General features: G+C 49.4%; 1 protein-coding gene across 1 annotated transcript in view; it reads left to right on the top strand.

Moving 5' to 3' along the window:
• Positions 1–1,523: 1,523 nt before the first annotated feature.
• lrp6 (low density lipoprotein receptor-related protein 6) overlaps positions 1,524–20,285 on the top strand; it is a gene marked incomplete at its 3' end in the record, with an annotated part of 42,883 nt that continues 24,121 nt past the window's right edge. The window contains exons 1-4 of the mRNA XM_084486323.1: positions 1,524–1,800; positions 4,157–4,556; positions 18,273–18,470; positions 19,190–19,386. Of these exons, the coding sequence (XP_084342449.1) occupies positions 1,743–1,800; positions 4,157–4,556; positions 18,273–18,470; positions 19,190–19,386 (853 nt within the window). The 5' untranslated portion in view covers positions 1,524–1,742. The remainder of the gene's footprint in view (positions 1,801–4,156; positions 4,557–18,272; positions 18,471–19,189; positions 19,387–20,285) is intronic.

Genomic DNA, 20,285 nt, shown 5'->3' with positions numbered 1-20,285 from the left:
AAGTTCTAGAGGCACACGGGATCACAGACAACCAATTACTACAAGACTCTTTTCAATTTGAAATCCTTTGCACTGGGGTTCCACCCGGTTTGTATAAGGTGCACACATGCATGTTTCTTTTAATTTATTTCACTCGCTTTGTACCATAGTCACACAAGCTTGTGGTTGTTTCTTAATCTAATAGTCCTTTCTTATATGATCTTAATAACACATATTTCATAGCATTATTTTGTATTTTGTCCGCACATCACTTGTTCTAAATGTGTATGACATTTTAATAATGGATGCAATTCCTTGAATCCGATGCACTAATTGTATCCAGCGTTTTTGATATGACTTGCTTCTTTATAAATAGTAAAAAAAATAATAATGAAAAAAAAAAGCTAAGAGAACACTGGCCACACTATTTTCCTAGGTAACTTTTTAATGTATGTCAGCGTATAAGTGAATGTACAGAGTGTCACATGTTGGGGTGTGATTGGAGACGCCTATCGGTAAATAACATTTAACATAATAACATTTCAGGAGACCGCGAGGGGGCGGCCGGTACACTGCAAACTGCTTCTGATGTTGATACTATTGGCATGCAGAAGGCCACTTATAGACAGTTTGAGCCTAATTTATAAGGCATTAAGTTGCACACATTCTAAGTTGTTGGCACTTATTTTGCATTCATTTCTGAAATCGTAAGATTATGTGTAAGGTAACAGTTTGGTCTTGTTTTGTGAAGTGCTGATTTACATTTTAGCTTTGGAATTTGGTGTTTTGTTCTATAGGAAATATAATGTGACTTTTGAATAAACAATTTTGTCATCATGTTTGTTATTATGTCTTATTATCCACAAAACTACAGTAGTACAGGATTATGTATTTTTTCAATGTTGTATGGTGTAAAAATAAATAAATAATAACACATTGCAATGGTAAAATCCCATTTCTAGACATACAACATATAGTCATCAAATATATTATCATGATTTACGAAATGATCTAAATCATTTCGCCTATGAGGTGAAAACGAACGTACAGAACTTTCTCTAAGAATCACTTTAAATAAAATCATCCCCTATTCTGAATTCAGGAATGACTCTGGATCCAGTCATTGTCCGGAATACTAAATAATCACAGGGAATAACCAGGGTTGGTGGTTAGTAAATTCTCACAATACAAGAAATAGAGCCAAAGGAATGTGTTTCTTGGCAGTAGACAAACAGATCCTGCAGAACTAAACAGAGCCATCCTGTATTAATCTTCATGTTTACTACTAAGTTGCACCTACAAATATACTAGTCTGGTTGGGTGGGTAGGGGGAGAGTTTACGCATTCATCTCCAAAAGTATCCTGCCTTGAGAGCGCAGCGAGATCCACTACAACAATGGATCACGTCTGAGTGTTCAGGCGATAGAGGTTGGAGCGAAAAAAAAAAGTATAGGGGGAGGGTTGGCATTTTTTCCTCCCAGCGGAAGGAGACGTATCGCTCCTGCAGGACAATGTGTAAGAAGAACCGGAGCCGCCGAGGCAGCGCCACCAACCCACCCCGACCCGAGGCCAACATGGACCAGACCTTCCTTTAACGCACCTTATATCGGATCCAAAGCGGTTTTTTGTACTGAGGTTGAGGCTGGGGTTTGGGGGGAGGATAAGGATTGTGCGAGAAGGGAAAAAAGGGGGAAGGCAGCGATGAGAAGCCTGCGTTGAGGAGAGAAAGCGAGGCGGCGGCGGGGCCGAGACGAAGGAGAAAGATGGGTGCCGTGCTGCGGACCACTCTGTTGTTGTGTAGTTTTTGTTTGTTGATACGAGGTGAGTCCGTCTTCCTTTTTACCATAATGCTGCGCCGGGTTCATGGTCTTGTGTACAGTGTTGAATGTCGTCTGTGTATAGGTGTGTATCGTCCTTTTGAAACGGGTTTCAGGGCTTCGCGTTGACTTATAACCGGAGCGGGCCCGTTGGAGGCTTGGAGGTTTTTATTAGCAGCGAGCTAACGTAGCCGAGTCGGCTCTGCGCACAGCCCTGCTCCCCCGGCTCTGTGTTCTATCCCAGTCCACGTATATCGTGTTTTAGTGGGTAAAACCACGTCGGAGAGAGTCCAGCCCTTCGTATTGTGGATGTCCAGTGGCATCACTTTCCTTTCATCCAGAGGAGGGAATGTTGGACTCCAAACTAATAAAGGTTGCAGGGGACTGTGCGCAACTTGGGTGAATGGTGAACCGAGCTCTGACTATAAGGACTATTAAAATGACTATTTTGCCTTGTTTTATAAGTAATGTTTTCAACAACTGTATTGTCTTCGTTGACTTAATCCCCAGTATTTGCATGGCCGGGCAAACCAAGCCGCTAACGTTACCTACCCAAGCTGTATTTATTTGGATAGCTGTGTCTAGACCAAAGGGCTCGAAATTGTCTCCCCCCTTTTCTCGCTGCTTTGATCTACCATTCACAAACCAAGCCATGCACCACCTAAGCTACCTGTGTTACACTATATAGACCAGCATTAGTTATGTAGTAGTAGTAAATTGCATGTTGTGGTTATCTGGGTGACTCGAGGTGTGATGCCAATTGCAAAGGTGACTTTAAGCACAGGGGCCAATGAATGCTTGACCACTTCTTCCAAGCATCATCTATTAAGAGTCCAGCATCTGTTGCCATCTAGTAATGGGCTTGACTGATGTACTTTCAAACACAGTGCAACATTAATAAATTCCACTATTAACCGACGCTGAGAGATTTTGTTCCATACTACCACCCCAACACATGGCTCACCTTGTTTTAATAAGCTTTCTTCCCTAAATGAGAAAAACATGTCTTTCAAACAGAAAGAGTGTAGTGGTGCGTATTAACACTTTTTTTTATGTGGTTTGTGCGAGCTTGTTCGTTGTTATATGAAAGACTGATTCAGACTGCTCTGCATGTGTTTCTGCTTCCAAGTTAAGATGTTTGAGTGTGTTTTATATGGAACATGCAAGACATCTATTGTTTCCTTAACCTCAAGTTTTACTCTTCCTAAGTTTAGTTTGCGAAGCTAATTCATCAAGGTTAAACAAGATAGACGGATAGAAAGGTACTTATTCTCTGGGGGGAGAAGACCCTCCCCCAATCAAATGAAAATGAAATGTGTGCATTGCAGTCTAATAATTAATAATAATATAACCCCAAATGTAATATTACTTGCTGCCACAGCACACTGTATTGATTTTGGGATGGAAGATTATTTTTGGCTTTTGAATTAAATAGCCCTTTGAGGGTGTTTAAGTAAACAATGTGGGCATGCATGTGCACATTTAGTTTTTTGATTTGTTTTGTGGTTCATTTTACCACTACATACATAGTCATCAATCCTACACATTTTCCATCCATTTGCTCTACACACAACTTCTGAAAGTATTACTGATCTTTCTTGGGGCAGGCATAAGTATTCACTCAACAAATCACGATACACAATCCTCGGTTGACTGGTTGGCATTCATGACGAATACGTTATTATCGCCGTCCACGGTCCTCGCTTTTAAGACGAACTCCCAAATAAGTTGTTCCATCTCCTCCTGTATCTGAGACTGTTAACGGCTGTAGCCTGTAGCCTCACACGCAGTTCACCACTAGTTCACCCGCCCTGAAAGTAAAAGTTGCATATATTGTCACTTTTTTTTTTTTTTTTTTACACATGTCCACACAGGAGGTCCCATATTAGGGACCCGTTTTGTCAGGTTCCCGCCGTACTTCCTCCCACGGCATAATTGAGTGGGTCTGGGATTCTGTGATTTCTCCAAATATTTGGAGAAGGAAATGCCCCCGTGGAGAGCCGACATGTATGTGCAGAGGGGACGGAGCTCCATGGGGGCTGACCCTGATAGTGATCCCGTGGTATGTGTTGCTGGATGTGTCAAATTGAGGTTAGGAACCGAGCCAAGGAGCAGTAGAGGTAGCGCACGTCCTAGCCGCCCCCCACAACTACCAACTCTCACTTCCTGCACATTTTGTGTGTGTGTGTGTGCGTGTGGGCAGAACGCCACTTCATAAAGTCTGAGAATTCTGGTTCCCAGAAACAGAGCTAACCAAGGACTATATGGAGTTGCAACAGCCAGAATGTAATTCCTCTGTGCCCTTGGGTCTGCGGTTGGCTTTATTGATCCAATGTGTGCTCCCCCCTCTCCTCCCCCAGGCGTGCCCCTCTTACTGTACGCCAACCGACGGGACCTCCGGCTGGTGGACGCGGCCCACGGGAAGGCCAACGCCACGGTGGTGGTGGGCGGGCTGGAGGACGCGGCGGCCGTGGACTACGTCTACGCCCAGGGCCTCATCTACTGGAGCGACGTGAGCGAGGAGGCCATCAAGTGCACCGCCTTCAACCAGTCGGGGGACAGCAGCGCCCAGACGGTGGTGGTGTCCGGGCTGGCGTCGCCCGACGGCCTGGCGTGCGACTGGCTGGGAGGGAAACTTTACTGGACGGACTCGGAGACCAACCGCATCGAGGTGGCCGAGCTCGATGGATCTTTACGGAAAGTTTTGTTTTGGCAAGAGCTGGACCAGCCGAGGGCGATAGCCCTGGACCCAGAGCGAGGGTGAGTGGGGCCTGTTTTATTCTGTATGTCGTGTATCTATGAAGTCCTGAGAGGCAGGCAGGACTGGGCTGGGTCCTAAAGGTAGAGTTATGGTTGGACGTTGACGCAACGCAATGACCACGCAGTCGCTTTGACGCAGTCGTGAACCTGTTTTGGTTCTGTGTTGGGTTTACGTTGGGTTTATGTTAGTGGACCAATCACAGCCCTTGCTGCTGCGTCACCTTGACGCAAGGGTGCAATTGTTGGGAGGCGCACGTCAGGCCCTTGCAGTGGACGCAAGGAGGGTCCGCAAGGAGGGTCCGCAAGGACGACATGGGTCCGTAAACTCCCTTGCATTGCGTCGACATCCAACCATAACTCTACCTTTACACATGCTTTGTGACGACTGACTGATGAGCAGGCGAGAAGGGGCAGGGAAATTTGGTTCTTCTCCTAGAACCAATTTTTGTTTGAGGATCATCCTGGCCCTTGCACATGTTTCTTGCCTCGGTTTGTCGTGTGACGCGCACTTCTGACATCATGAAGCTCCACACGGAGAGTGCGTGAACTTCTCTTCCACACCAATTTTGAAACAGCCGAAAGGCGACTATGAATGCCATGACCTTCCGTGGTTTAGTGCCCACCTAACACACACTTTGTGAGGGTCTCATCTGCAGAGGGGCACGGTCCAAACCCATGCTTTTTGAGAGCTCAGTGGAGATGTGGTTTTTCGTAAAACAGTCTTCATGAGGACTCACCTGAGAGGCAGTGGAGATGGGGACGGGTTCTTGTACACGCTTTGTGAGGACTCACCTGAGAAGCAGGAGATATGAGGGTGGGTCTAAACACACGCTTTGTGAGGACTCACCTTTCTTTGCTACAGAGACTATCTGAGCCTGGAATTGGGTTGCATGGTTGGAAAGGAAGGAAAGGAAAAAAAAAAAGCATTCTGCAAAATATGTGACCGGTGTCTACCAAATTCCCCCGTAAAAACAAACAATAGGGGCAGTGTGGAGGTTTCTTTCCTCCTTGCTGTTCCTGGGGATGGAGAGGTGGGGGTGAGAGGTCTTTATCCTGAGCTGATACAGAACATTCCCCAGCTGCCTGGATGGAGGGACATCAGAGAGGCAGTAGGGGAGTCAGAGTGACGGTGTGTGCGAGCGAGTTGGTCAGTGGGTCCCAACTTTGGGTCGAGAACCCACTTGGGGTCCCCTGATACGTTCATGAGGTCTCAGGAGATTACTGACCTAATCGATTGATATAATGTGATGATCCTTTTTAGCAAACAATTTGTATTTTTTTTTAATGTCTCACAGACGTCCTGTATTCACAAACTGACTGGCGATTGATTCATAGCCACGAGAAAACTACTGCTCATCACCAAGTGTGACGAAGAGTGATGTGATTACATTCACCGGGACATTGACGTCACCGGGCAAATATTGACTGGGTAAAAACAATTTGTGTGCAATCAGATAAACACTAAAGTTCAAGCCGGGGTCACAAACCTCTTCAGCGCTAGAAAGGGGGTCGCGGCCCACTAAACGCTGATAGCCACTAGGGCTGTCAACGACTATTCTAAATTCTAATATATATATTCAAATAGTTTTTAAAAACAGACATTCAAAGGTGAAAATTATTATTCAAATTTGGAAAAACACACACCCGCGGCTGAATCACTGAATCACTGAATGAAGCCTGCCATATTTGGGACAAGAGTCGGGACCTTAAATTGCTTGCACAAAACTCTTGAGCAGCACTCAGCATTTGTTTATTGTTGTTTATTTAAACCAGTCTGTGCAGAGAGTGAGGGGGAGCGAGAGAGAGAGAAAAAGAGCGAGTGAGAGCGAGATCTGCGGTCTTGGCCATTAGTTAATTTACTTATTTATGTGTAGGTAATATGTTGTCAAATATGTTTAAACTTAAATAAACTACCTATACAAGTAGTTATGTCTCGTTGTATTAGTTTGTCCTGTTTTTGAGCAATTTTGACAGCCCTAATAGCCACTGGAGTCAGCGATTGTATTTGAGAGGGAGAGCGTAAGATTGTTTGTGTGTGTGTGAGAGAGCGAGGCAGGGCGAGCGTATCTCACCATGTCGCTGCCACTATTTTCACATGCGAGCCCCAGAATGCCTCTCTGGTTACCTCATCCATTCACTTCGGAGAATCGGCAGTCGTGGCCATCTCCCCGGCCGTGCTGCGGCTGCAAAGGAGTCGGTATTTTGTTCCACGCCACCGTGGCAACAGAGAAAGTGTTTTTTTCGCAGACGTCACAGTCCGACTTCTTTAACCTGTTTGTTTACTTTTTTGCGCACTCGCTAAGCCAGGGGGAGTTTTGGATATTGCGTGTGGCTCCTATTATTTCGGCCGGCTCTCTCTCAGTCATGCATCACTAAAATAATGACACAGGTACAGGTATGCCATTAAAGGTCAGGTTGTTTTGGGGCGACTGTCAAATCATTGCTTTCGTTTGCAATTCGCGATTCTTCAACGTTCTTCCTCACAGCTTTGACCATAAACAAATTTGTGCCAAAAAAAATGTACATTTGTGAACCACCCTCCCATCTACGTTCCACTTTCATTACATTCTGAAAGAAACAAACACGATGGCTTGTTAGTCTGTCGATTCTCCCATTAATCCTGTTTCACACCCATGTGCACGTTTTTTGTAAGTACTTCCACAATGTGTGGAATATATTCCTGGGAGCTTCCAGTCCACACAACAGGCCTCCATGGTGGGCCCCAGCTCCCCCAATGGGTGAAGAGGAGAGAGCCCTTGTCCTCACGGCCGGTCGACATGGAACCCGACCCCAGTGGGAAGAGTTGATCAGGAGAACAGGGAAAGAACAAACACACAGCTGGGGGTGGATGTTAGCCTGTTCTCTGGTCCCAGATAGGACTCTTATCCTACAGATTGATTCATTCAAGTGTATTGTATTGTCTGACATCTACCTGATGAGTTGTTGTTACCACACAGGCCTTTTCATTTTTCAAAAAAAGGGCGAATAACAACGTTTCCTACACAAAGTCTTGTGTCTCAATTGTTCCACCTACCAGGGGGTTGTTCAGTTTGAATCCATCGTGAAGGCAGTTTCAGTCACTGATTCAGCTCCAGACCCTCCATCTGATGGAGGCGTTATTCTATGGACTACAGACGACACTTTACCTTCACCGTGATGCACATTGACATAACGCCATCTCCCGTACAGAGCTTGCTTGGACCCCTATTTTGCGCCATGATATCATTTGAACGGTTTCCCTCAAGCTAAATTCATTGACCACATTCACGCGACGCAGTTATTATGGGAAGGATAACACTAGCAAATTAAATAAGCGTGGACATCGTTTACGATATGAAAATACATAGTCGGTTGGTATTTTTTTATGTCCACGCCTGTTTTATTTAGTTGTGTCGTACTCGTAGAATAAGAATAACATTCACCCGTGGCTTCCCTCGATGACACGATGAGTGCGTTGAACCCGTTACCTTTATGGCTCTGGTCTTGTGTTACGCCCAGCAGGCTGGGCCTGAGCGGGCTCACCAGGTGACCAAAGTGGGTAACATGAGTGGGGTGGGCGCACAAAGGGCCGGACAGGTAAGGGGATCCTGGTGTATGGTTGACTGTGCATGCACACACGGTCCTCCATGGCAGGGCCTGTCCGCGATACAGTCCCAAGCACCGGGGGGGGGCTCACACAATAGACCCCGTTGGAGATCACTCTCTCTCTCTCTCTCTGGCTCGCCCTCGTAAGGCAGTAAGGGGGGGGGGTTGGGGGTTGAGGCTGTGTTCCTGCTTTGATCGGTTTTACAGTCATTTGACAACAGCTGCAGCTCTGGTTTCCGTTTGTGTGTTTCGATCGAGGCTAAGTGAACTGAAGTGGTTTTTGAGTTCATTAGCGATGGACGTGGGTCAGAGGGCGGGTTACACTTTGACTTGGGGTTTGTTGTGACTAAGGCTGGGGGTTAAAGGACGTTAAACGTTGCACATGAATAACTGTGAATTACAAAAGGTTTGCTCCATCATGCGGTCTTTCACTGCTCACCACTTTGGCAATGTGGTGGTGGTCTTATTGTAAAGGAAATGATGGATCTTGGCTGGATCTTGGCCGGTATATATACTAATGAGGTTTTCATAGCGTCAACGGCAGTGGTGGTTTTCCCCTATTAACCAAGCCACCGTGACTGAGGATAACAATAATGTGCTACTCCTGGAAATCCAGAAGATACATTTACGTCAGTTTTTTTTTCCTGAGACTTGAGCCATGCCATCCCTGTTTCAGTGGTCCAAACCATGCGCAACGTCTAGATCCTTCTCCCTGGTAGCACGCGGGAGAATGACAGTCAGTACGTATACATGCACAGCTGAACGCGGTTACAGATGAACATACTTACTACGGCAGTGTTTACACGGTCACTAACTTAACCGGCGTGTTCAATAGAAGTTAGGTCCGTTGAAAAGGTGACCTATGTGTCAGTGAGCCGTTTTAGGTGCCTGTTGATCGCCTGGCACTACTTTTTCATCAGGCTCAAGGACTTTAATGTACGGTTTATTGATTTCAACTGTTGTTAAAGAATAAAAGTTTGTCGTAATCGACCAAGGTGACGACGGCGACTGATTTATTCGAGAAATAACGATTTCTCTTTAGTAACTTGAAATGATAGAAATACGGCTCAACGCGTCGTATTTAAGCAGCAACATTGACGAAACCTCAACCACAGCCATCCCCAGTGTGGAGTAACCCCACATGGAAAAGAGACACGCATAGATTAGAATGTAAATCTACTCGGGGCCCAGATAAAAGAGGGCCAGTAATGTATTCATTAGTTTTATTTAAATCGCCAGGATATTCTCTCTCTCTCTCTGTCTGTCTGTGTCTGTGTGTGTGTGTGTGTGTGTGTGTGTGTGTGTGTGTGTGTGTGTGTGTGTGTGTGTGTGTGTGTGTGTGTGTGTGTGTGTGTGTGTGTGTGTGTGTGTGTGTGTGTGTTGAAACACCTCCCAAAATAAAGGTTCACTTTCCTCCCAATATATCTACAGTTAAATCTCTCTCTCTCTCTGGGGGGCCATCTATTCATGAGAACCTCTTCCTACCTCACGTTGGAGCCGCTGTAAACACCAGATGCCGCGCACAACGGAATCAGCGGTGTGCGTTCTCAACGCGTCGCTCCGTGTCTCCTCTGGAGACCCGGTGACGTCGCTCTCGTAACATTGAACCTGATTCCCATCGATTCCGACCCGTGGCACGTGACGTCCCACTCTGTGGTCGCCTGCAAACGACATGCCTAAGACATCCACCAACACACTTGGAAGTTTGTGCTTTTCTCTGGGTGCGTCTGTGCCAGATCTTCCACCGGCACGATTTCCTCCCCATCTGTTAGCTTTTATCTATTGGTTAATTTACATTTAGGGCTTTTAGCCCTAGACGCTTTTATCCAAAAACGACCTACAATAAGCACCTAAGGTAGCCTGGCCCTGCCCGCCTACGTACTTCCACTCAATTTTCATTTCCCTTCAGTACTACGTCTGGATTTGCGGTATATTCACGGGTTTTCTGCAGCAATTTTTTTTTGCTGTCCAATCAGCGAGCAGAGGGAGTGGCTGAGAACAATGACGTTGAGGTCATGCGCTCGTTGAGTTGTAGTCAGAAGACCACACCTTAACGATTGGTTATGGCAGATCCAGAGTGGCACTGGGCAGATCCAATACGTTTTTTAAACTCCAACAGACACCCGCCTTCAAGTGAGTTAACGTTTGTCAATGGAGAGCGGCCCGACTCTCTGTGCAAACGAAATGAAGTACGAGAGTCTGGTAGGACCAGGCTACACATAAGGCAGAAGAAAGAGAAACCGCAATACATCACTGTGCGAACAGTAAGGATGTTCATAGAATCAAGTGCCGAGCACTAACCATCACTAGGTGAGATAATGATATACGTAAATGAGCAGTGAATGGATGGGTTAAGCCTCAGACGTCCTCGGGACACACTGATGTTTTCCTGGGGGCCGTTCACGACGTCACTTCTCCGTGAGCCCCGTTCCCGCTATGAACCATCCCTTCATCCGGGTCGGCCTGAACTCTGTTCCACCGCTGCCAGCGTCGGCACGGGGGTGGGGGGGGTCAGATGGCGTCCACACGGTCCGTCCGGGCCTAATCGCACGCAAAGGCGCACGCGAGAGGAAACCGCAGTCTCTCCCCCCCACCCACCCACCAGAAGGTCCACCCAGGGGGAGGATGAGCAGTGGTAATCACATCATTGTGTAGAGAGAGAGAGAGAGAGAGAGAGAGAGCTCACCATGCGTTCATCTGTCCTTGTGGAAGAGCCCCCCCGCCCCCCCCCCCCGTGTGTGTGTGCGTGTGTGTGTAAACATCTAAACACATCCGCTGTTTCATTAGCATGCCCCGCTATTTGAAGTGGCCACTTTCATTTATGCATAAAACGGCAAATTGCTTGCATACGTTCATGCCCAGCGTTGGGGTTTCACCCACCCCCCCCCGCCCCCGCCCCCCTCTCCCTCGCCTGTTTGTGTGACGGACATATCTCATGCATGTGCTCCACAAAGGACTTATTGTTGAGTTGCCAGCTGTTTCTTTTGCTTTGTTTTTATATGGTTGTTTTGGTTTAGATTTTTCCTATTGTTTTTTTTGGGGTGTTGTTTTTTGTTGTCTTTATTCGTGGCAGATATAAGTGCACAGTGTTCATTGTGTATTAGTGTGGGGGGTGTGTGTGTGTGTGTGTGTGTGTGTGTGTGTGTGTGTGTGTGTGTGTGTGCTTTTTCTCGTTTCTTTTGGGCTCTTAAAGTGGAATGAGGGAAAGGATTGTGATTTCAGAGTCACCCCCCTGGGTCATGTACAACGTATTGTTTCCCAGAGTTCACTCGACGCCCTTCTCGCTTTGCGTTCTCCACCTCGCTCGTGCCCCCGAGACTCTAGAGCTGGAGAACTAACGGCTGGGTAAATTAACTCGGGCCCATTCCTTCTAATCACCCTCTAATGTGGTTGTGCCTGTCGCCATGTTTCATTATCGAATCAAAACGTATCTGATATAATGATATAATATCAATACGCACCGTCCATTAGTCTCATCAGTCACATGTCGTCTTGTTTAGGTACCATGTAGCTACTGACGGTAGCAAAGCGACAAAAGAGTATCGCAAATGAATACTCGGACGTGTCTGTGTCCAAAACATGGAAGTAATATCACGAAACGACCGTAGAGCGCGTAGCCATCGCCAGGGCCCTGGTTCCTTGGGTCAGCCACACCACAGTGCACTGGCTGAAGGTTAGGGCTATTTTGGATGGCTGGAGGGGGTGGGGGGGGGGCGGGGGCGGTGGGAGTCTTTAAACCGGCCCCCCTGCGGTCGTCTAGCTCCCACATGTGCCCGCTCGTTTGATGCCAGCCCTGTAAAGTGCGCAGCTACATCCTGGCCTCCCTGCACGCAAACAAACGGCTTTACACCACACGCACACACACGCACACACACGAGCGCACACACACTTGTTGTGTGTATGTACCCCTGTCTATATCGTATAGTTCAGGGGGGTGGGGGGGGAATAATGGTGGCCGATTTGACTGTGGAACGCCGTGCTGGACGGGGTTCAAGTTGACTGATTAATGCATCAGGTAGCAAATACAATACTGCTCTTGTGGCGGAGAAGGGAGGGAGGGAGGGAGGGGGGGCGGGGGGGGGTGAGTGCCGCCATTTTTTTCTCCCTCCCCCCCTCTTTTCACTGATCAGAGAAGTCTGTTTGACTGGCTTTGTTCTCCGGGCCAGATAGTTTGTGTTTTTTTTGTTTTTTTCTGTGGGAAAATCCTTTCCTGCAGCCCGGGACTGGGTGCACCTACAAAGGGGCCGGCGACGGAGTATCGGTGTTGTTAGATTAAGGGAGGGGCCCGGCCTCTTTGGGACGGCCCGGCTCATTGTTTATAAAGGGAGAATCACTACAAACCCTGTGTGCCTGTAGGGCCACTTACGGGCAGAGAAGGCCCCTCACCCGTCCCTGTTTCGCCTTTTCTTTCTGTTCTACACGGAGATGATGCCCCTGTGTTATTACTTGCGTATGACTCGTTAACATGCACGGCAATGGGTTAATAAACCCTGTAACTTGCATAATGTGTAAACTAACCGGTCAACATTTTCACACGCAGCCTCTTATGAGTGTATTTGAGAGGGTCCGAGTGTGAGTATCAAAGTATAAAATTTTTATGCAACATGTTGCTATAACCTAGGTCATTTGAACAATGAAGCTCTTGAGACAGATCCCAGTGCTGATAACAACCAGGGTGGAAAAAAAAAAAGCAAGGCATCAAAAGGTCACGGCGGTACAACACGCTATGCGGTTTAGCATGACAGGAATCCGGTTTGGTGCCAGCAGAGTCTGGCACTGAGGCAATACTAATACACGGCACGCAGGCACATAACCATCCCCAAGCACGTGATCCAGGCTCCGGCCTGTCCACAGCTACACCTTCATCCCCCAACCACCACCACCACCACCACCACCCAACCTCCACCACCACTACCCCCTTTTATTGCGATGCACACCCCAAACTTTAGGTTCACATTTAGGGGATTTCGCCGACGCGTTTACCCAAGGCGACTTACAACTATTCATTCACACACCGAAGGCGGAGTCAACCCCGCAGGGCGACAGCCAGCTCGTCTGGAGCAGTCAGGGTGAGGCGTCTCGCTCGGGGACACATCGACACTCTAGGTCTAGGAGCTAGGAGGAGCCGGGGATCGAACCGGCGACCTTCCGGTTATCAGTCAACCCGCTCCACCTCCTGAGCTACTGCCCTCGCCCAACTTTACCCACTGCCCGGTTACCGTCACTACCACCGCCACCAACAACAACAACAACAAAAACAATAATATGCCTTTCTACTCCACAAGCCGTCCCTGGCGGGCTGCCATGCTCTCCCCCGGGGGCCAAATAGCGGGCGGCTCCGAGGGAGACTGAAGGGTGGAAGCATTGTGCTCCAGATCCAGAGTGTCAGTCGGCTGGCACGGGCCCTCCTCGCATTCATTAAGCTCCCCGCTGTCTCCTGCGCTCCTATTGGACGGCGTCACCCGGCGGGCGGGTCTTTCCTCTTTCACCTCCAATGGACTTATGAAAACAAAAATGGCACGGCATTCCGCATCCATCTCTTATCACCCGAGAGTGTGTGTGTGTGCATTTTTGTGCTGTGAAGGAAGACGAAGGGAGGGAGGCGAGGGAGGGGGGGGGCGGGGGGTGAGAGAGAAACGCTGATGGGCTTCTGGACGGGTTTCAAAGTAGTAGCCGGTCCTCCTCAGCTGTCCAAACACGGCATCGCTCGGGGCGGCGCTTAGAAAAAAGGTTTTTTTTTTTCTTTTTCTATCCCCTCTGGAGGATCTCCCAGCTCCGTCTCGCTCTCTGGAATCCGTCGGAACGCCGTCGCGCTCTCCTCCCTCGCTCTCCCTCGCTCCTGCAGGTGTTTCAACAATGAGCCGAGTGCTGGGAATCGCACCGCTGGGGTTGTGGGTGGGTTGGGGGGGGGGGGGGGGGCAGTAGGATCCATTAATGATAACCCTGCACCGTGACGCGTGCCAATGGCGGCATCGCACGCAACCGCTGGGGCCGCGACGATGCTATTGTCTGACTCACCAGGTGGGGGGGGGGGGCACACAGTCACACACACACACACAGGCACACGCACACTGTCTCTCTCACACACACGCGCGCACACAAACACTGGCCCACACACACTGTTTCTCTCACTCGCACACACACACACGGTCTCTCTCTCACACACACACACACGCGCTGTCTCTCTCACTCGCACACATACTGTCTCTCTCTCTCACACACTCAGTCACAACATGGAAGTGTCTAGACATGCCTGTTGTGGAAACGGAGTAGTTTGAGGGAATGTTCTTCCCTCAGTTCTTCTTCATTGTTTGATTTCACCCGAGCCCTTTGTTAGCTCGGCTCTGTTCCAGGGGGCTACCTAGGCTACCTAGTGTGGCTACCTTGGCCTGAGCAGAACTTGTCCCACCACATTTGACGGGGTTTTGAGTTGTGGTTTTGCAGAGGGGTCGGGGTGGGTGGGTGGGTGGGTGGGTGGGTGGGGGGGGGGGGGGGGACAAGGAGAATTGATTTGAGAGACCATCGCCTCCACACTGCATTTCTACACAATCCCACCGGGAGCTTCCTCGGTTTCAACTTTTCAAACTTTCGCCTGGAAGTGCCTCTGGACACGAGTGCTACAGCAGCAGCAGCAGCAGCAGCATCGATCCTGGTGGAAGCAGTGCGGTGTAGAAATGAAATCTCGTGTAGCTAGCCGCCCCGGTACAGTGAGCTGTTCACCTGCTGCATGGCTAATTGAGCCCACAGGGAGAACAGCGTTTCTGGTGAACCACAGTGGTGTGTCAGGGGCGCTGGCGCACCGGCGCTAGTCATGTTTTCCTGTCAAAACCTCTGCCCCGTACGGTCGATACACTAGTATGTAAGTCTGCGTTGTTGTTTTTTTTGCAGACTCGTTTAATGCAGACATGTTAATTCAGTCAAAAATACAGACGATGGAAGATGATTGTGTAAGACCCTCGTGCGGTGGCCCTGTTGGCCCTTGTGTTGATCATCCACATCCAGTAGTAGTGGGTGGGGTGGGGGGGGGGGGGGGGGGGGTGCTGAGCTGCTGTGACTGTTGCCGTGCCAACAGGCTGCGGGCGAATATACAGTTGTCAGTGGTTGACAGATCTTGTCAAGGCGGCCATCTTGACTATAAATCACGGCGCATGCACATTGTGTTGGGGTTGTATACCAGAGGCCGTCTCCTTCCTAGAGGGGTGTGTGTGTGTGTGTGTGTGTGTGTGTGTGTGTGTGTGTGTGTGTGTGTGTGTGTGTGTGTGTGTGTGTGTGTGTGTGTGTGTGTGTGTGTGTGTGTGTGTGTGTGTGTGTGTGTGTGTGTGTGTTTTTAAAATCCTGAATCATTTATTTGTTACCCCACTCTGAGACAGGCCGTTTTGGATACTGATGTTTATTTCCAGCTTTGTGTTCCGTAGTGGAACCAGTCTGGGCTCCTCTGTTCCAGTTCCAGACCTGAACTTTTGACTGATGCATGCTGTTCAGGTTCACAGTGGGACCGGGACAGATGGGTGGCCACAGGCAATCCAGGGCAAGGAGGCAGACGAGGTCGTCTTTAGTGTCTGGCTAGGCTGGTCAGTTTGCCCCATAGATAGATATATACTGACTAGATATCGCCGGAGCTGCGCTGCCGCCGCCATCTTGCCGCGGAATAACCGCCCACCTGAATGAATGAACGTCCGACGGGGCAGAGGTCCTTTCCCAGTCAAATTCACTCTAAATCGGCTTCTTTTTAAGCAATCTCCAAGCGGGTTGGTTTCTGACATGGGGCCGATGTAAAAAAATAAATAAATCAAAAATACAAGATCGATATTGTCTTTTTTTTTTTTCGTACCATCAATACCACAAACACACGTCTGACGTATGTAGTCAGTATATATATATATCTATGAGTTTGCCCCTGGCATCCATGTCCAGGCTAACCGTCAAATAAGTCCTCGTCGTCTGTTGGTCATAAGGGCTAAGCTACCAGCTTGTTATATCTTAACATTCGTGTTAATGTGTTCCTAAACGTGCGTACACTCAGAGACATTCCTCTAGCTTTCTACGCGCGGCCTCGTGCGAGCCGGTAGAAGAGGCCGAGCGCAGGGAGGTAACAGTCGTGATAAAGGGTGTAATCGTGTGGCTGTAATCACTTGAATTGAAACTTAATACAAAACGACCACTGCGGGTCCGGCCCTCCCTTCAGGCTGGCACCGGGCCCGGTGGGGCCCTAACGCCGGCTAACGAAACGCACTGAACTTCAAGGTTATCTGTTTGTCTTAAACCAGCGGGGCAATCTGGATCTCCTTGGCCCGCCGGCAGTCGCCCTTGCTTTTGTTTGTGCTCCCCTCCCCACCCCTCCCCTCCCCCCCCCGCTGTGAGGGCTCGCTCTGGCAGAGGTCTCCCCGCAGGCCTGGAGAGTCTGGAGAGTGTTGTGGTCCCCGTCTGGAATGTGGAGAGTGGATCCGGGCCTAAACCCTGGACCTGGGCTCACTCTCTCCTGCTGGACAGCTCTCTGGGGACGGGGGGGGGGGGGGGGGGGGAGGGGCGCGGCTGGGATGTTTATCTACGGGCGGGGGGGGGGGGGGGGCGGGGACTGTGTGTAGAGGTGGTAGAGGGGGGAGGGCGTCCAGCTGTGAAAGCAATTAGGGTGAAACAAAGGAGGACCATTAGCCTCACAGCGGTCTTCCTCCTCACCCCGCGACCCCCTCCCCCGGGCTGGTTTGTTGTGCTGATGTGCGGCAGAGGGCAGGATGTGTTAAAACCAGAGGTGTTTTCACCAGTTCCTCCCTGCCTCCCTCCCTCCCTCCCTCCCTCCCTGCCTCCCTCCGCACATGTGAGAGTTTTCACCTCGCTATCCGGTTTGGATTGGGAAAGTTCTCTGCCCCAGCAGAACGTTCCTGCACATGAAAGTTGGAGAAAACAACACTCGTATTAACATAAAATAATAAAAAAAACAACGAGCCTTTTCTAAAACAAGAACAGATGTCGTTTTCCAGAACATTTCTGACTCGAAATGCATGAATATTTCTAAGGGGCCAGACTCTTTTCTCTTGCCGTTTTATATTTTTCTTTGTTTTTTCTTTTCTTCCATCCAACTCCAAAGACTTTGCACTTTGTTTGTTTATGTGAGGAAGACAAATTGTTAATGTTGGGTGGTATGCTGCGGCCCTCAACACCTAACTGCCACGCACCCGTGCCCCTTCTGCTGTGCACTTCAGATTCCCCGGACACTTGCTTGAGTGTCTCTCGTCATTCTTGCCATGCTTGGGAGACCGTGGACTGCTGGCCTTCTGTAAGAGGACCTCACCGGGCCCTCCTCTCTGCCGCAGAAGACTCCCTGAAGTAGAATTCATAGTCGTAGTTCATAGTGATGCACCGTCAGTGATGTTCACAGACGGTCCACGCACGGCCATAGCATCTCTAGTCCCCGTTGTAACGTTGCTGTGGATGCACAGTTGTCACATTCAACATTGGTGGTGCTTATAGCTATCAGAGGTACGCAACAAATCGATGTATGAACTGCGTACGAGTGACTGCGTTCTGGTTCACGTCGGCAGTTAATTCACATCCGCTTCATTCCACTCACGGGCAAGGCCAGGTCGGACAGGAAGCCAGGGGGGAGGACTTCCTGCCTGATGTCGTACGTCAGACTCTTGACAGGCTCATCCTATGGGGCGCCCCCAGAGTCCAGGCCCAGTGAACTCTGCTGCTCCCTCGGCGCCTACGGCGGTGAATGTGTTGACGGGATCCCTTGTTTCGCGCCGGGCTCTCACCGCAGCGTACCAGTTCAAACAGACACCTCGCTGTTTTTATTGTGTCGTTTCCCATGGAGCTCCAGGCGGGATGGCTGCAAGCTTGACTTGTTTTGTGATTTACGTCAAACGGCTGCATCGCGTCGAATACTCCTTCCTGGGGATTCCCCCACAGCTTTGACACGTACTCGGTTCAGTGGCGGGGCGGCTGGGGTGTCAGATCCTCATCCAAAAGGGACTGGGTTCGATACCCAATGTCGGCAACCCCCTTAAGAGGAATCCTTGAGAACGATGTCCAAAGTAAACTAGTGCTACCCGCTTCTGAACGGCATGAATTCGACAGATCAATGAAATACTGGTTTCTAATGGTTTCTCCGCCTCCGTTTCTGCCTCCCAGGTACATGTACTGGACCGACTGGGGGGAGGTCCCGAAGATCGAGCGGGCGGGCATGGACGGGACCCACCGCGCCATGATCATCGAGAAGGAGATCTACTGGCCCAACGGACTCACGCTGGACTACAGCCAGCAGAAGCTCTACTGGGCCGACGCCAAGTTCAACTTCATCCACCGCTCCAACCTGGACGGCACCTCAAGGTACAGTGGGCACCGACGTTAAAGAGGCACTGCACTTAAGGCGCCGTTTGTGAGTTCGGCGCCACCTATAGGTCGATCCCGGTTCCACTGTGAAATCGAATCAGTGTTTTGTTACTTATCGACCATTTGATGGTAGCTATACGTCAAAGTTTACCCCCAGAGTCTAAACTGATGCCAAGTGATGTCATTTGCCATCAATATTCCAAATAACCGTTCACAAATGTTGTGCAGTTCAGTGTGCAGGATGTTGGTTTATAATGTTGGGTTACCCGCTAAACGTGATCCAAAGTAGGCTTCCATGATGATGGATCTCGGTTCTACTGTGGTGGAAGATTATTATTATTTTCTTTCATGAATGCATTCAGTGCCAATATGATGCCATTTGTTTTACTGTTAACACCCGCCATTGAAATGGCCAAAAGCAGACGCTATCTCTGCCAAGTTATAAGCGAAACAACCAAATAAATGGCTATACCTTTTGGTTCATGTGTCTTTACTGTCCCCAAAAGCCCATTAAACAAACCAATAGTCCTGTTGCTTTGGTCAGCAGGACTTTTAAATCCTTTAAATGATGTTTGGTTTTTAAGGGGCAAAAATTGGGTTGTGCCTAGGGTGTTCAACTACCATGTGATGGAGGCCATCACAGCATGTTCATGCGTTTCATTCTTCTTCCACCCCCTTTGGTGATCGTTTCGCTAACCCCTCCCGTCGCCCTGCAGGGAGGCGGTCGTCCAGGGAGACCTCCCCCACCCGTTCGCCCTGACCCTGTACGAGGACACCCTCTTCTGGACGGACTGGAACACCCACTCCATCCACGCCTGCCGCAAGCAGACGGGCGAGGACCGCCGCAAGATCCACTCTGACATCTTCTCCCCCATGGACATCCACGTCTTCAGCGCCTGGAGGCAGCCCACCAGTAAGTGGTCGTTTCCCCCCTTCCCTCGTCCCAGCTGCCGGGTGAATGTGTATATGGGGCGGGAGAGCGTCCGGGCGAGGGAATTCACCTCACAGCCTAAAGGCTCAGTTATGGTTCCACGTTGACGAGCAACGCAACGACCACGCAGACGCTTCGACACATTCGTGAACCTGTTTTAGGTCTGCGCCTGGTTTTAGTGAGCGGTCCATTCACAGCCCTTGCTGCAAGGTTACGATTTTTTGGAGGCGCACGTCAGGCCCTTGCGGTGGACGCAAGGAGGGTCCGCAAGGACGTAACGGGTCCGTAACCCCCTTGCATTGTGTCGACCTGGAACCATAGCTAAGCCTTAAAGGTACTAGGTTCTAGTCCCTTGTGTTAGCAGCCGACCAGTAGGTGTCCTTGATCGAGGTGCGTTGCTTCTGATCCTGCTGTTTTAATTCCGCAAAGGTAATTGGCGTTTGAGTCGCTTTGGATGATTGCTTCCGCTAAACGACCATTAGTGCGTTGTTAGTACACACTAAAAGTCAATATCGTTGTCATGTTTTTCGTATGACTAGCGCCAACGTCAAAAAAGGCAAAGTCAGAACCTCCACCTCTTATGAAACATAGTGAGGTTTATTAGCGTAGTCCTTAACGTCAGTCACGCTCGCAAAGGCCTCACTGGACCACATTAGGCCACACCCCCTGACCCCAAGGGCTAAGGCAGGGCAAAGGGGAGAACCACCCCTCCCCCAAATCCCAGCCAGGAAAGGGAAACCCCTTGAGAAGGAAACATGAGCACATGCCATCAGCCACTCGCATACACATTTGACCATTTGGCAGGTAAAAAAAACTCTGGGTTACATAAAAGTTAATATTGGACCCTGAGAACCCACAGGCTTGGCTATCGCCCCTTCCAA

Source organism: Micromesistius poutassou (assembly GCF_964030765.1).
Source record: "Micromesistius poutassou genome assembly, chromosome: 22".
NCBI classification, from domain to species: domain Eukaryota; kingdom Metazoa; phylum Chordata; class Actinopteri; order Gadiformes; family Gadidae; genus Micromesistius; species Micromesistius poutassou.
The sequence above is the reverse complement of the archived record's forward strand: the minus strand, read 5'-3'. Positions and strand labels throughout refer to the sequence as shown.